Source organism: Crassostrea angulata, chromosome 1 (assembly GCF_025612915.1).
Source record: "Crassostrea angulata isolate pt1a10 chromosome 1, ASM2561291v2, whole genome shotgun sequence".
NCBI lineage: Eukaryota > Metazoa > Mollusca > Bivalvia > Ostreida > Ostreidae > Magallana > Magallana angulata.
The window spans coordinates 24,781,001-24,794,966 of NC_069111.1; the positions used below are offsets into that span (position 1 = coordinate 24,781,001).

The 13,966-nt window shown below is 32.9% G+C and overlaps 1 protein-coding gene across 4 annotated transcripts in view; it reads right to left on the reverse strand.

The window, feature by feature from the left end:
• The window catches only part of LOC128156116 (doublecortin domain-containing protein 1-like), a 68,579-nt gene that overhangs the window by 32,131 nt on the left and 22,482 nt on the right, over nt 1–13,966 (reverse strand). For all 4 annotated transcript variants that reach the window (XM_052818142.1, XM_052818134.1, XM_052818157.1 and 1 more), the window contains 5 exons: nt 9,502–9,610; nt 8,984–9,122; nt 8,570–8,680; nt 8,143–8,322; nt 4,102–4,244 (listed from right to left, as the gene is read on the reverse strand). In XM_052818142.1, the coding sequence (XP_052674102.1) occupies nt 4,102–4,244; nt 8,143–8,322; nt 8,570–8,680; nt 8,984–9,122; nt 9,502–9,610 (682 nt within the window). The remainder of the gene's footprint in view (nt 1–4,101; nt 4,245–8,142; nt 8,323–8,569; nt 8,681–8,983; nt 9,123–9,501; nt 9,611–13,966) is intronic.

The window sequence follows — 13,966 nt, forward strand, 5'->3', positions numbered from 1 at the left end:
CAATACAATGTCATGAGATAGATGCATATTTCTCATTCACAAACCAAATATGAAAATTTAAGGAAAAAACAATATTGAATTCTTGTTTTATGATTAAGTTCAAGAAAAACTTCAAAAATTTAACTTTAACACCAAACCAAATGCATGAACAAAAAGATTTAATGAAATTTATGAATATTTCTTATGCGTTACACCAAAGACTGTTTTCTTTTCATGTGGTTGTAAATATCATATTTTAATAGATTTTCATTTGATGTACTGTTGGCATATTTTAGCAAACAAACATCATGATATGCCCGATACAAAATATGATAAATTCAATCCGGTACGTACTTTGTTTTTAAATAAGTGGTACTTGAAAAAATCCACCTTTTTTGAGAATGACCCATTATATATAATTATATGTGCATCCTATGCGAAAAAAATGAACGGAAACTGTTGGTGGACCAACCGACAGACCGACCTTCCGACAGACAGCAGCAAAGCAATATGCCCTCCCTTCTTTGAAGGGGGGCATACAAATTCCTATAGATGTGAAGAAGAAAATTGTACCTCAATGCGCTCAATTCCTCAAATTGAAAACATTAAAAAATTTGAAAAAAGAGAAAAAAAAAGAGACAGTACGGCGCATCTTATGAAAAAAAAAACGACTTGATAAAATTTTCAGGTTTCGGTATTTTGTACTACTCATGAATGTATTAACTTTCAGAAAATTAAAAGGTTCTCCATGAAATGAATCTTATTATTTCATTAAAATTAATAATTACGTATAACCTACCACATATTTACATCACAACGTGTTACAGGGTTCAGCCTTCTATACTATTATGCATGCATATTTACTGTAAACAAAACACACGCAAGACTCGCGAAGATTCTCCTGGACATGTTTGTTGATAAAAATATGTCTTTTCTACTTCTCCCAGGTAATAATTGTTCAAAGTTTTTAAAATAACCACAATTATTATTTTGTAAGCATGTATTTTTCATGTTTATCATAGGAGTTGCTACATCCTAAATTCATTTTTGACCCTTGAGGGGTCATTTGACATATCTATGTCTGTTCATTTTAAAATGAACCGAAATTGGTAAACCATTTATAAACTATCAAGTAAGTGAGGATGTGCTCCGTTTAGAGAGTCTCTTTAACCTCGTGTAACCATATGACCATAGTCAGACGAAGACCTTGTAGTTTTCAGCAGGTGTAAATCACTGTCAATCAAAGTCCATGTGGTACAAATAAACAATATAACATTTTTCAGGTTTGTACGACCCTTAAATTTCCAGAAGCTCATAGTTACATTAATTAAGTATGTGAAAGGGAATTGTATGTATTTCAACTATCACAATCAGCATTATTTCTTATTTCCGGACACTTTTGTCCCCAGGCCAAATCGTCCGGATAGGTGAAGCGTCCGGATATCTGAATTGTGATATTTTCCTTTAATATTGATGGAAACATAACTCATAAATTAATTATACAATTAAATATTTTATTTTGATAGCCATAAGCACTACAAAAAAAATTTGGATTTTTTTTAAATTAACAAAAACAAAATATTGTTAAAAACATTATTTAAGGTATGTTTTTTCCACAGGAAACCAAGCACTACATTCTTCAAGGCAACACATGTGCATGTACATAACAATCACTGTATTAAACCGATAATTTAATTACATTCGCATAACAAAGAAAGTCGGTGTTCCACTTTACGCTGACAAATCGTTTTCTTCAAGCTAGCGGTGATCGCAACTCTCGCTCTCTTGGCCGGTGGTGTTGACATCTTTGAAGCTGCTCAACATTTGATGATTAAAAATGGGTGAAAATCTGTATATATTCCCTTATTGATAATTGTCCAAGCTGTTTTTTCATTGACAGAACTTACCCAAGCTAATTTTACGTATCCATCTTTCTATAGAGTGAATTGCACCCAAGCGATATTTACAAGTAGCGTAAACACTCATCCACGCCATGTTTGGCATAAATTATTATTACACTGTTAATTGAACAGACGCTATAAAATTAATGTTGATACCCTGAACATCACAAGCGGTCTTAATAACTATCGTAAACAGAACTCAAATTATCAAATATTTCATTTCAATTACGTTTTAAAATGAATAGGCGTACGAACGATCTAATCACACTACGATTAACAGAATTTTAATTCAATCAATAGATGACTTTTTTAAACACAAATTAAACAATTTTCATGACATTTTAATCAAACAATAACAGTTCATAAGTTTAATGGCGACAAGTAAAAATGTCGCATCCATGGTTATCGTAATATCCTTGGGCGAGTACATAGCGTGACACAGGTGACCCCGATTACCGGACGAAGGCATTGTTTAAAACCAACAACCAGTGTCAGATGTTTTTACACCAATTTGCACTTGCGCATAAAAAACTTTTGTGCCCCCGAACACTAAAATATGACCGTCCGGTTAAATGAGGTAAAATTTAAAGGAAAACTGTATTATGTGGTAAAATTTGACCGTCCGGATCCGGAACGCGGAATTCCGGATAAACGAGACAAATCATTGTGTAAAAATTCCGTTCCCAATAAAAATCGACCGGAAAGTGAAGCGTCCGGATATCTGGCGTCCGGATATCTGAGGCTCCACTGTATATGAGTGTCTGAATTCAGTCTGGGAGATAATCAGTGTACTTATCTATACACAGTCGAGCTATATGCACATGTTAATCATGCCCGCAGGCTTTGATAAGTTCAGAGGTTGATCCATGTGTATATACACAGTAAAAAGTCGCACGATTACCAAGATTACGTAATTCATGTGGTACGATACCTGAGTAAAAGTTTAAAAGTTATACTGACTAAAAGTCTTGACGAATAATTATAATGCCGATAGTGGCCGGTAACATAATGAAAATGAAATAAAAACCCGCCCTACCCCGGTTAACTAATTAATACCTTACAACAATGACACAAGGTTGCATATGCTATACATGCCTCCGGGCAGTTTGAACACGTGACAGGGAAGTGAACTTAAGCACCTTGATCAAATAGTGTAAACACTCTACCGGGTATAACAAACGTACTGAGTAAAATGGGTTGAAATCATGGTGCAAATTCACACATTTTATTACGATGCGTAAATTTAAATAATTCATTTTTTTATTAACCTTCTATTAAAATTGTTAACCTGTATAAGAGTGCTACTATGATAACGTTGTTGATTTAAAACACTGCTATTTTTATTCATTCAAACTAGCGGTAATTTTTCGACCAATTCATCGAAGTTGACTTTCTTTTTTTTGTTGTTGCTAAAAACGGGCTCCTTCGCCCAATAAACCATATCGACCTAAATTCCGTGAAATACGGTAATTAAACGGCTGTTGTTTACCTGGCGTAAACTCATGTAACTTTTATAACCTTACTCACACTTAAATGATGAATAAACTGGAATTAAAAATGTTGTCATGTGACATGTTAAAGAGCTATAAAAGGCATATCACTCTATTTTACCAAGGCCCACCCATTATTTTCATCTTTATTAAAAAAAACCCAAACAAATGGCTCCAATGAGGATAATTTTCCGCTGTAATATTTTCTTAGGAATAGCGATCATGCCTTAATCCCCTATTAGAAATGTGTCAGAACTATGGAAACTGTTTTCACGGTGTCCTTTTTATTTACTTGTGTCTGAAAAACTATCAAAATTGATGTAAATTTCATATTATTCATAATATAAATAGGAGCTCCCAGAGAGTAGTTACAGCATATCATCCTTTAAATTTTTTTTTTCGTTTTTGAAGCATGGATTTAAACATGAATTATTAAATTTCTGCTAAAATATGTCCACAAACCCGTAAAATGTCGACCCGGGTTTGCCTACCCATTTCACCAACTTGGAAATCAACAATCATCAATAATTCCAAAATATGCATTGTTCTCTATCAATATTTACAGCGAATACAAATTTACCAGTCTGTAACATATCCTGAAAATGTCAATGACATTGGTTAATTATTATCGACGCAAATTGCAGACGTATTGAGCTAAATACACCATACATATCAAATCATGAAAATTAAATAATCTTGATATAATTTGATATGAATTTGTTGGGAATGACCTTTGACTGGATGACTCCTTTTTCTGTCGCTTCTCAGTGACCACTAGATACACAGACTGCCCGGGTAAGATTCCCTCGGGCTGCTGATTGTCTTCATTTCCTTGGAGGTTTCCATCGTATGTCAAAACAAGGTTGGGGTGTGCCTAAAATACATTTAGTATTTAAACTTCAACAGTCAGTATAGTGAACAGGAGGTACTGATATTTAATTCTAGTTTTGTTCCTGTCATTTTATATGTATGGCTAGGCATAATTTTGAATACTTGCATGGTGCATGTGTATAAAACATATAAAATTATATCACAGTAATTTAATAGTATAAAAGTTGTAGCAAAGAAACATTAACAAGAGATGTTTGTGAAACACTTATGCCCCCCTCCCTTGGAAACATCCACAAAGAAAATGAACGTAAACTGCAAATATTTGGAATTTTTCTAAGTCCAAGGGGCATAACTCTGTCGGAAATTGCTCTATCATACCCAAAATCAAACTTGACCTAGATATTATCAAGATAAAGCTGTATACCAAATTTCATATTAATATGTGCATCCTCTGCAAAGAAAATGAGCAGAAACTGCAAAAAACTCGAATTTTTCTAAGTCCAAGGGCCATAACTCTCTCGAAAATTGCTTGATCAAACTAAATATCGAACTTGACCTAGATATTATTATGATAAACCTGTTTACCAAATTTCATTTCAATATGTTTATCCTATGCGAAAAAAATGAGCGGAAACTGCAAATAACTCGAATTTTTTTAAGTCCAAACGCCATAACTCTGTCGAAAATTGCTCGATCGAACTCAATATCGAATTTGACCTAGATATTATCAAGATAAACCTGTATACCAAATTTCATTTCAATATGTTTATCCTATGCGATAAAAATGAGCGGAAACTCCTAATAACTTGAATTTTTCCAAGTCCAAACGCCATAACTCTGTCGAAAATTGCTCGATCAAACTAAATGTCGGTGAAACAAAGAATATTGACCCAGGATAAAATTATATCATTAGTGGTCAACAACCTGACCATAAATGCAACATTATATCATTAGTGGACGGTGTATCATTAGAGGTGGCTACAATGTTATCCACGGGAGGCTCTTTAGTTTCTGTTTCCACAATAAATTCCTTCATTGGTACCTAAAGATTACCAATTTGTTTTTATTTTTCTCAATTAAGCTTCGCTAATTAATAATCAAAGAAAATTTCTTTTAAAAAATCCGAAAATCATCTATATTTTTTGGATTTTACAATCTTGGGCATGGCATTACATTCATGCTAATCACGGGAGGCTCTTTAGTTTCTGTTTCCACAATATCACATTTGCATGGATAAACTCAGAAACGTTATTACATATACATGTAAATTTTCATTGAAAATTTGTCATATATTCTGTTCATCAAAGGAAATACAGGAGATAACTCTAACTCAGTGCATTTAATATGAAACAAGATATCTGTGAGCCAATGCTCACTAGTGATACCCCCGCTCTGATGTGAATATGCAAAATAAGCAAAGTCGACATTTAACAGAAAGCTGGCATCCGATTGGTACAGAAATATATCCCACAATATGGCATGCCTAAACAAATAGTGTGTTAAAATTTCAAGGATCTGCGATAAATAGCTGCTGAGAAATCTTTGAGGAAAATTTGTTTGAAAATTTTGGCTAAAATAAACAAAGTACTCATTTAACAGGAAGATGACGTCCGATTGGTACAAAAATATATCCCGCGATATGGCATGCCTTAAAAAACACTGTGTAAAAATTTCAAGCATCTCTGATAAATAGCTGCTGAGAAATCTTTGACGAAAATTTGTTTGAAAATTTTGGCAAAAAATAAGCAAAGTCATTATTTAACAGGAAGTTGACGTCCGATTGATACAAAAATATATCCCACAATATGGCATGCCAAAACAAATAGTGTGTTAAAATTTCAAGCATCTGTGATAAATAGCTGCTGAGAAATCTTTGAAGAAAATTTGTTTGAAAATGTTGGCTAAAAATAAACAAAGTCGTCATTTAACAGGAAGTTGACACCCGATTGGTACAAAAATACATCCCAAGGTATGGCATGCCTATACAAATATTGTGTAAAAATTTCAAGCATCTGCAATAAATAGTTGCTGAGAAATCTTTGACGAAAATTTGTTTGAAAATTTGGTTAAAAAATAAGCAAAGTCGTCATTTAACAGGAATATGACGTCCGATTGATACAGAAATATATCCCACAATATGGCATGCCTAAACAAATAGTGTGTTAAAATTTCAAGCATCTGCGATAAATAGTTGCTGAGAATTCTTTGACGGAAATTTGTTTGAAAATTTTGGCAAAAAATAAACAAAGTCGTCATTTAACAGGAAGTTGACGTCCGATTGATACAAAAATACATCCCACGATATGGCATGCCTATACAAATCCTGTGTAAAAATTTCAAGCATCTGCAATAAACAGTTGCTGAGAATTCTTTGACGGAAATTTGTTTGAAAATTTTGCTAAAAATAAACAAAGTCATCATTTAACAGGAAGTTGACACCCGATTGGTACAAAAATATATCCCACGATATGGCATGCCTATACAAATACTGTGTAAAAATTTCAAGCATCTGCGATAAACAGTTGCTGAGAAATCTTTGACGAAAATTTGTTTGAAAATTTTGGTTAAAAAATAAGCAAAGTCGTCATTTAACAGGAAGTTGACGTCCGATTGGTACAAAAATATATCCCACGATATGGCATGCCTTAACAAACACTGTGTTAAAATTTCAATCATCTGCGATAAATAGTTGCTGAGATAAATGCGACAGAAATTTTTGTTACGGACGGACAGACAGACAGACAGACGGGCGGACAGACAGACACACAAGGGTAAAAAAGTATACCCCCTCTCCTTCGGAGCGGGGGTATAAAAATCCTGAGAGTTCCAAATGTTAACAAGGTGTGTAAATTCGAAGGGAGTAAAAAACGGTGGTGAAAAGTGTTGAATTCTTTTATATGAATTAAATTTTTAGATGAAAGGTATTTACAGCCTCAAAATGGTTTGTTATGAATAATTTAACTGTTATTTCCAATGCAGCTTCATAAATTTTCTCCAAAATTGTTTCGGAGTGATTCTGAAATTGTTTGCTACATTATGGTATATGGGAGGCATTTTAACTTTATTATACTCTCATGTTGAATACTGAAATCTGAATGACTTAGATGCAGTTGATAATCCGTTCTATCAACCTCAGCGTTAGCAACACAGTTGGCAACAGGTAACACAACGAATTGTTACATGCGCGTAAATTATGCGCGTACGGTTCGCCGTAGAATTCATGTCATTTTTATATAAAAGCAGTAAAATTTTCTCTAAAATTAAGACATTCAGTATAATGAAATAAATAGTGGCAAAGGCCTGTCACGAGACACAAATTATTCTAACTAAGCAGAGTGTTGTGAAATTAATAGCATTGTTGTAGGCTTAAAGCTTGGTTATGTAAATGTCAACAATACGATGTGTTGATGTATCTATTTTGTAAATGTCCAATATCATATCCATTACCATATACACTATATAAATAGTGCCTGTTTAGGAGGGTAAGAGTTGAAATTGACACCCCGAGTAAACTATTGTCAACTGACGCGAAGCGGAGGTTGACAATGGTTTTCGAGGGGTGTCAATTTCAACTATTACCCTCCTAAACAGGCACTATCTATTTTATTATACTGAATGTCTTAATTTTTCAGAAAACTTTACTACTTTTATATATAAATGACGTGAATTCTTTGGTGAACCGTATGCGTATAGTTTACGCGCATGTAACAATTCGTTGTGTTACCTGTTGCTTAGTGTGTTGCTAACGCTAGGGTAATAGAACGGATTATCAACTGCATCTAAACCAATCAGATTTCAGTATTTAACATGAAAGTATAATAAAATAAATTAAACCTCCTGTAAATAGCAATGAGACCAAAAAAGACACAATCAATCTTTATTCCAGGGTCAACTGAACAAAAAGGTGCAATTTGCATTTTAAAAAAAGACAACGCCCTTACCACACAAGTCATGCTGGCATCTGGATTGAACTGCCACTGCTGGTAGGTGTTACCCGAGGCTTTCTTCTGGATGTTGACAACAAATCCGGACACCGTGTCTTTGCCCATTGTCAGTTCCACCTTCGTGTCCGACACACCGAGACACAGCTGTGGCATGGACTTAGATCTGATGTAGCCATTCTATGAAGAGTCATAAAACAATAAAAGTTATAGTAGATTAGATCAAAACAAAGTAAAAGATAGAAACAAACAAAAAAATCAAAATCTAGATATTTGACAGTACATGTATACATATGCAAATTACTTGTAAGATGTGAAATATGTGAAATCAAAATCAAATGGTCGTGGTGATCAAAACTAAATTTTTGTACAATCAAATATCAAAATGGCAATAAATATGTCAATCACCTAGATATTGCTCATTTACCTTTTGAACTGTCCACACTTGAGCCTCAGGGGGCCATATTTTTGTTGAGCCTCCTTTCTTGACTTTTTTGGAACAGTTTACCTCTGGATACAACACAATTTTTTCATTATTCTGTACACAAAAAAAAATGTATAGATTAAAAGAGCGAAAGTTAAACATAAAGTGCATAATGCAGTATCAATGGTATTACACCTTTTAAAATTGATTGCAATTTCTCTGATAATGTCTAGATTATTGTATTTTACCTGGTTTCTATTAGCATTCTCTGACATTAAATAATTTTTTGGTAATATGGGCATTTTGTTACATTTATATCATACTTATTGTTTATGATCTTAAATAAGCAACTCTTTTTCAATAATGAAAAACAGTATTTACTGGTATTCAGTTGTATACTATAGACTACTCTCTGACCTTAGCTTGGAGGAAAGTGCTCCTGGCATCAACACGACTCATGCGAGCCAGATCCTGAACATGACTCTGAGCTTCAGCTGAGTTGGCTTGATCATAATCATAGGTCGGGTACCCCACACTGGCTTCCCAACTAGTGCACCTGTCAACACAATCGACCATATTAAAGAACAAGTACATATAGGTTGTTCATTATATTTGTTTAATGATGTCAGATCCTATGCAATGCATGAAAACTAGAGATGAATATTAAAAACAGTCCGACTAAAACCAGCCCCTACTATTTCACGTCACTGTAACAAAGTTAAAAAAGTTGGGAGTTGGCTTACGTTAGACTGAATTAAAGTCTGATTTGTAACTGTTATTTCATCAAAAGAATGGTAACCTATTACAAAATGTCATATAAAATTTAACAAAAAATTGTTCTACCTTCAAATCAATTTTCATTAAAAAAATTTATTCATTAACTTTCAACATCAATATATAATAGTTTATGAACTTATTGATTGCTTTGAACTCACGTTTCTCGATTTTTGGTGAGCTCCATGTTCAATGGTTCTCTGATGATGAAGGTCTCTCCATTCATACTGTATGCTGTGGCTTTCTCAAACATGGCCTGAATGCAGTATACTAAAAAAAAAAAGAAACATAGGTAGTCGCAGATTACAAAGCTCACCAAGACAAGGCATCACCTTTATGAGGCATCACCTTTAAGAGACCACCTTTATCATATTATATGAAAATTATAGTTAATGATCTTGGATATTCATGGATACTGTTTTGACAAAATATTGTATATCATATATTCAAAAATTGTAAGATAATCATAAGTTCATTTCATACAGTATTACAAGATACAATGTTTATCAATACAACTAGAAAACTGACCAGTCAGGAAGGGCCCCGCTATGACAATTAATATAGAGAAGTGAAAAAATCTTTGAATTCCATCCTCTTTATAATAACAATGAGGAAAAATAATGCCCGGCAGAAGATGCAAAGAACTGGAATATATAGGATCTTGTGATTTGTAGTTGGATATGATTTTCATCCAACAATTAAAGTGTTTTTTTCTTGAGCCTTAGTGAGGGGATAAAACACACAAGTTGGATAAAAATCATATTGTACTACAAATCATATGAGATTCTTTTTTATTTATCCCATGTTTTATACACCACAATCAATGCTTACACTGTTTATAAAACTCCACATTATTTAAAATTACTTCATTATGCCTACGCAAATCCCATTGTAAAGTCACAACTGTGGGATATCAAAAAAATATCCAATGAGTCATATCCACGGGATAAAGGGGGTTAACATGGGATGAAATAAAATTTGTTAAAAAAAACAAAGAATTGATACATGTACCTATGCAATGATACCTAGGCTTTGCCTCAACATCAAACAAACATCACTTGCAGACACGTGTGCGGTAATACATATAACAGATAAAGACAGACCTTAGATTTTCTGAAACAGGCAAGATAATTAATCTCAGGGGATTAATTATCCTGCTCTCATCCATTTATTGAATTTAATCAGGGCTTACAGAAGGAACATTTTCAGGTACTATTCTTAAGTTTCCTTTAATATAAACATAGCAACCAAAAACAACAACAACACCAAAACATCCATTAAAAAAGAAAAAAAAAGAATTAAAAAAATTGATGTCTAATAAAAAACATTTTTTTTTTAATTTATTGTAATTCATATATTTTTTTCTACTTTACAGAATATAAGTATTTGGACTAGAATGAAATATATATTCTTTATCAAAGATGTTCATTAATCTTCATATGACAGATAGAGATAAGCCTCTAAATTTTCTGCAGCAGGCAAGATAATTAATCCCAGGGGATTAATTGTTCTGCTCTCTCATCCTTTTGTTCTAAATTTACAATAAGATTTTTTTTTCAGAAATGACAGAATGGGGTTATTATCTGATTACCTGTTAAAATTAACAGCATTAAGGCAGATAAATATAAAATAAATAATTAAAAAATAAAATAGTGAAAAAGGATATCTTAATATATATCTTGATTTTGGAATTCAATAAAATTATCATAAATCATGTGTACGGTATTTCAACAAAATAAAATATGAATATTATATTTTAAATCCATATTTCAAAGAATGTACACAATACTACACATCATTCAAAATTGACCTTAACTTCAAAACAAAGTTCATTTGCAGACACAGGCAGTGCAGTAATTAATCTCAATGTGACAGATATGACACAGGCAGTGCAGTAATTAATCTCAATGTGACAGATAAAAATAAAGCTTAGGATTTCCTTCCTGTGGAAGGTTAATTAATCCCAAAGGACAAATATTGCACAGCCTTCCATGTATACAATGGTAACATTCTCAGCAGTTATCTCTCTTTGCCCATTCATTCTCAGCAGTTATCTCTCTTTGCCCATTCATTCTTATGCATAGTTAGGAATCTACCCCACCACCCCAGCTCCAAACCAGAAGACATAGAGAACCAAACTTAGCATCAAAATATGTATTTCTGCCTACTGAACTACCATACCAAATTTGAACTTAATTGGGCAACCATAAAAAAAGTTATTAGAAAAAAACAGAAAATTTGTGGACGGAAGAGTGACAGACGGACGGACAGAAGGACAGACGGACAGAGTGATTACTATAGGGCACCCGCAAATCCTTGCGGGGCCCTAATAATATAAAATACGATATTGCATCTTATGATACTTACAATGTACATATCATTTAATACAATATAAAACTGTGATAAATAATGATGCAATATGATATTGTAACATTTGATATAACATTGTATTGTGTTATACATTTTTGTATTTTATCACATAATACATTATCATAATAATAATATAACTAGAAAACTGACCAGTCAGGAAGGGCCCCGCTATGACAATTAATATACAGAAGCGAAAAAAAACTTTGAATTCCATCCTCTTTATATTAACAATGATGAAAAATAAATGCCCGGCATAAGATGTAAAGAACTGCAATATATAGGATCTCATGATTTGTAGTTGGATATGATTTTCATCCAACAATTAAAGTGTTAAACTGAGGGGTAAAAATATAAGGGTGCAGCTCATGGAATGAGAGTTTAATTTGATTACATTAAAAAAAATAAATATGAAAATAATAAGTAACAACTGTATTTTTAAGATTTCAAGATAATTCCTGAATGTCCAAAAACTCTAAATAGTAACCTTGTATCTGCATAAAACAGAGATAACCTCATGTCTTATATAAAAAAAACTAAATTAAATGTGTATTTAAAAAAGATTTAAACAGGTGTTTTATAAAATGCAAGCCTTCAGTGAATGCAAATACATTGTATCACCCAGGGTTGACCTCAACTTCAAAACAAACATCAGTTGCAGACAAAGGTGTTCATTAATCTTCATATGACAGATAAAGATAAGCCTCTAAATTTTCTGCAGCAGGCAAGATAATTAATTCCAGGGGGTTAATTGTTCTGCTCTCTCATCCTTTTGTTCTAAATTTACAATAAGATTTGTTTTTTCAGAAATGACAGAATGGGGTTATTATCTGATTACCTGTTAAAATTAACAGCATTAAGCTAGGCAGAAAAAAATAAAATAAATTATAATTAAAAAATAAAATAGTGAAAAAGGATATCTTAATATATATCTTGATTTTAGAATTCAATAAAATTATCATAAATCATTGTGTACGGTATTTTAACCAAAATAAAGTATGAATATTATATTTTAAATCAATGTACACAATACTACACATCATTCAAAATTGACCTTAACTTCAAAACAAAGTTCATTTGCAGACACAGGCAGTGCAGTAATTAAATCTCAATGTGACAGAGAAAGATAAAGCTTAGGATTTCCTTCCTGTGGAAGGTTAATTAATCCCAAAGGACAAATATTGCACAGCCTTCCTAGTATACAATGGTAACATTCTCAGCAGTTATCTCTCTTTGCCCATTCATTCTTATGCATAGATAAGGAATCTACCCCACCACCCCAGCTCCAAACCAGAAGACATAGAGAACCAAACTTAGCATCAAAATATGTATTTCTGCCTACTGAACTACCATACCAAATTTGAACTTGATTGGGCAACCATAAAAAAAGTTATTAGAAAAAAACAGAAAATTTGTGGATGGAAGAGTGACAGACGGACAGACAGAAGGACGGACGGACAGAGTGATTACTATAGGGCACCCGCAAATCCTTGCGGGGCCCTAATAAAAGATAGAATATAGTATAATATGATTAAATACATCCCAATATTGTAACATATGATATTAGATTGTATAATATAGTATGATATTGTATTCATGGTATTGCATCATATTTGATACATAATATGATATTGTATCATATGATACAATATAATCTGATACAACATTGTATCATATCATATGAAACAGTATCATGTGATTAGTACTATTATCCATATAACATGAGACCTGTTCCAAAATAACTAAACCTCATCCAGTATCCAAAACCTAGAGCTCAGATTCAGCATTCAAGCCTGTCAAGTGCATTAGTTGTATGATATAAAATAAACCATCCATGCAGAATGGTGAAGTTAGGACCAGTAATAACTAATAAAAATCAGAGTGCACCTGCTCTAGAAACTTTAACCAGCTTTTAAAACATTCACCTCCTCAAGCATCCGAAACCTATGGCTTAGATTCAGCATTCATGCCTGTCAGGTGCATCAATATCATAAGACACAACATCCATGCAAGTTTGGGTAAGTTAGGACCAGTAATAACTAAGATATATTTTTTAGCATCCTTGATAATGGAGATTAGGCTCTGCATCTGAAGCTACCTCTACGATTCATTTAATATATTAAAGTTAAATCAACTATGCAAGTAAATACATGTAGTACTATTATCTATTAAACATGTTACCAGTTCCAAAAAACTAAACCTCATCCAGCATCCGACGAAACCTATGGCTCAGATTCAGCATTCATGCCTGTCAAGTGC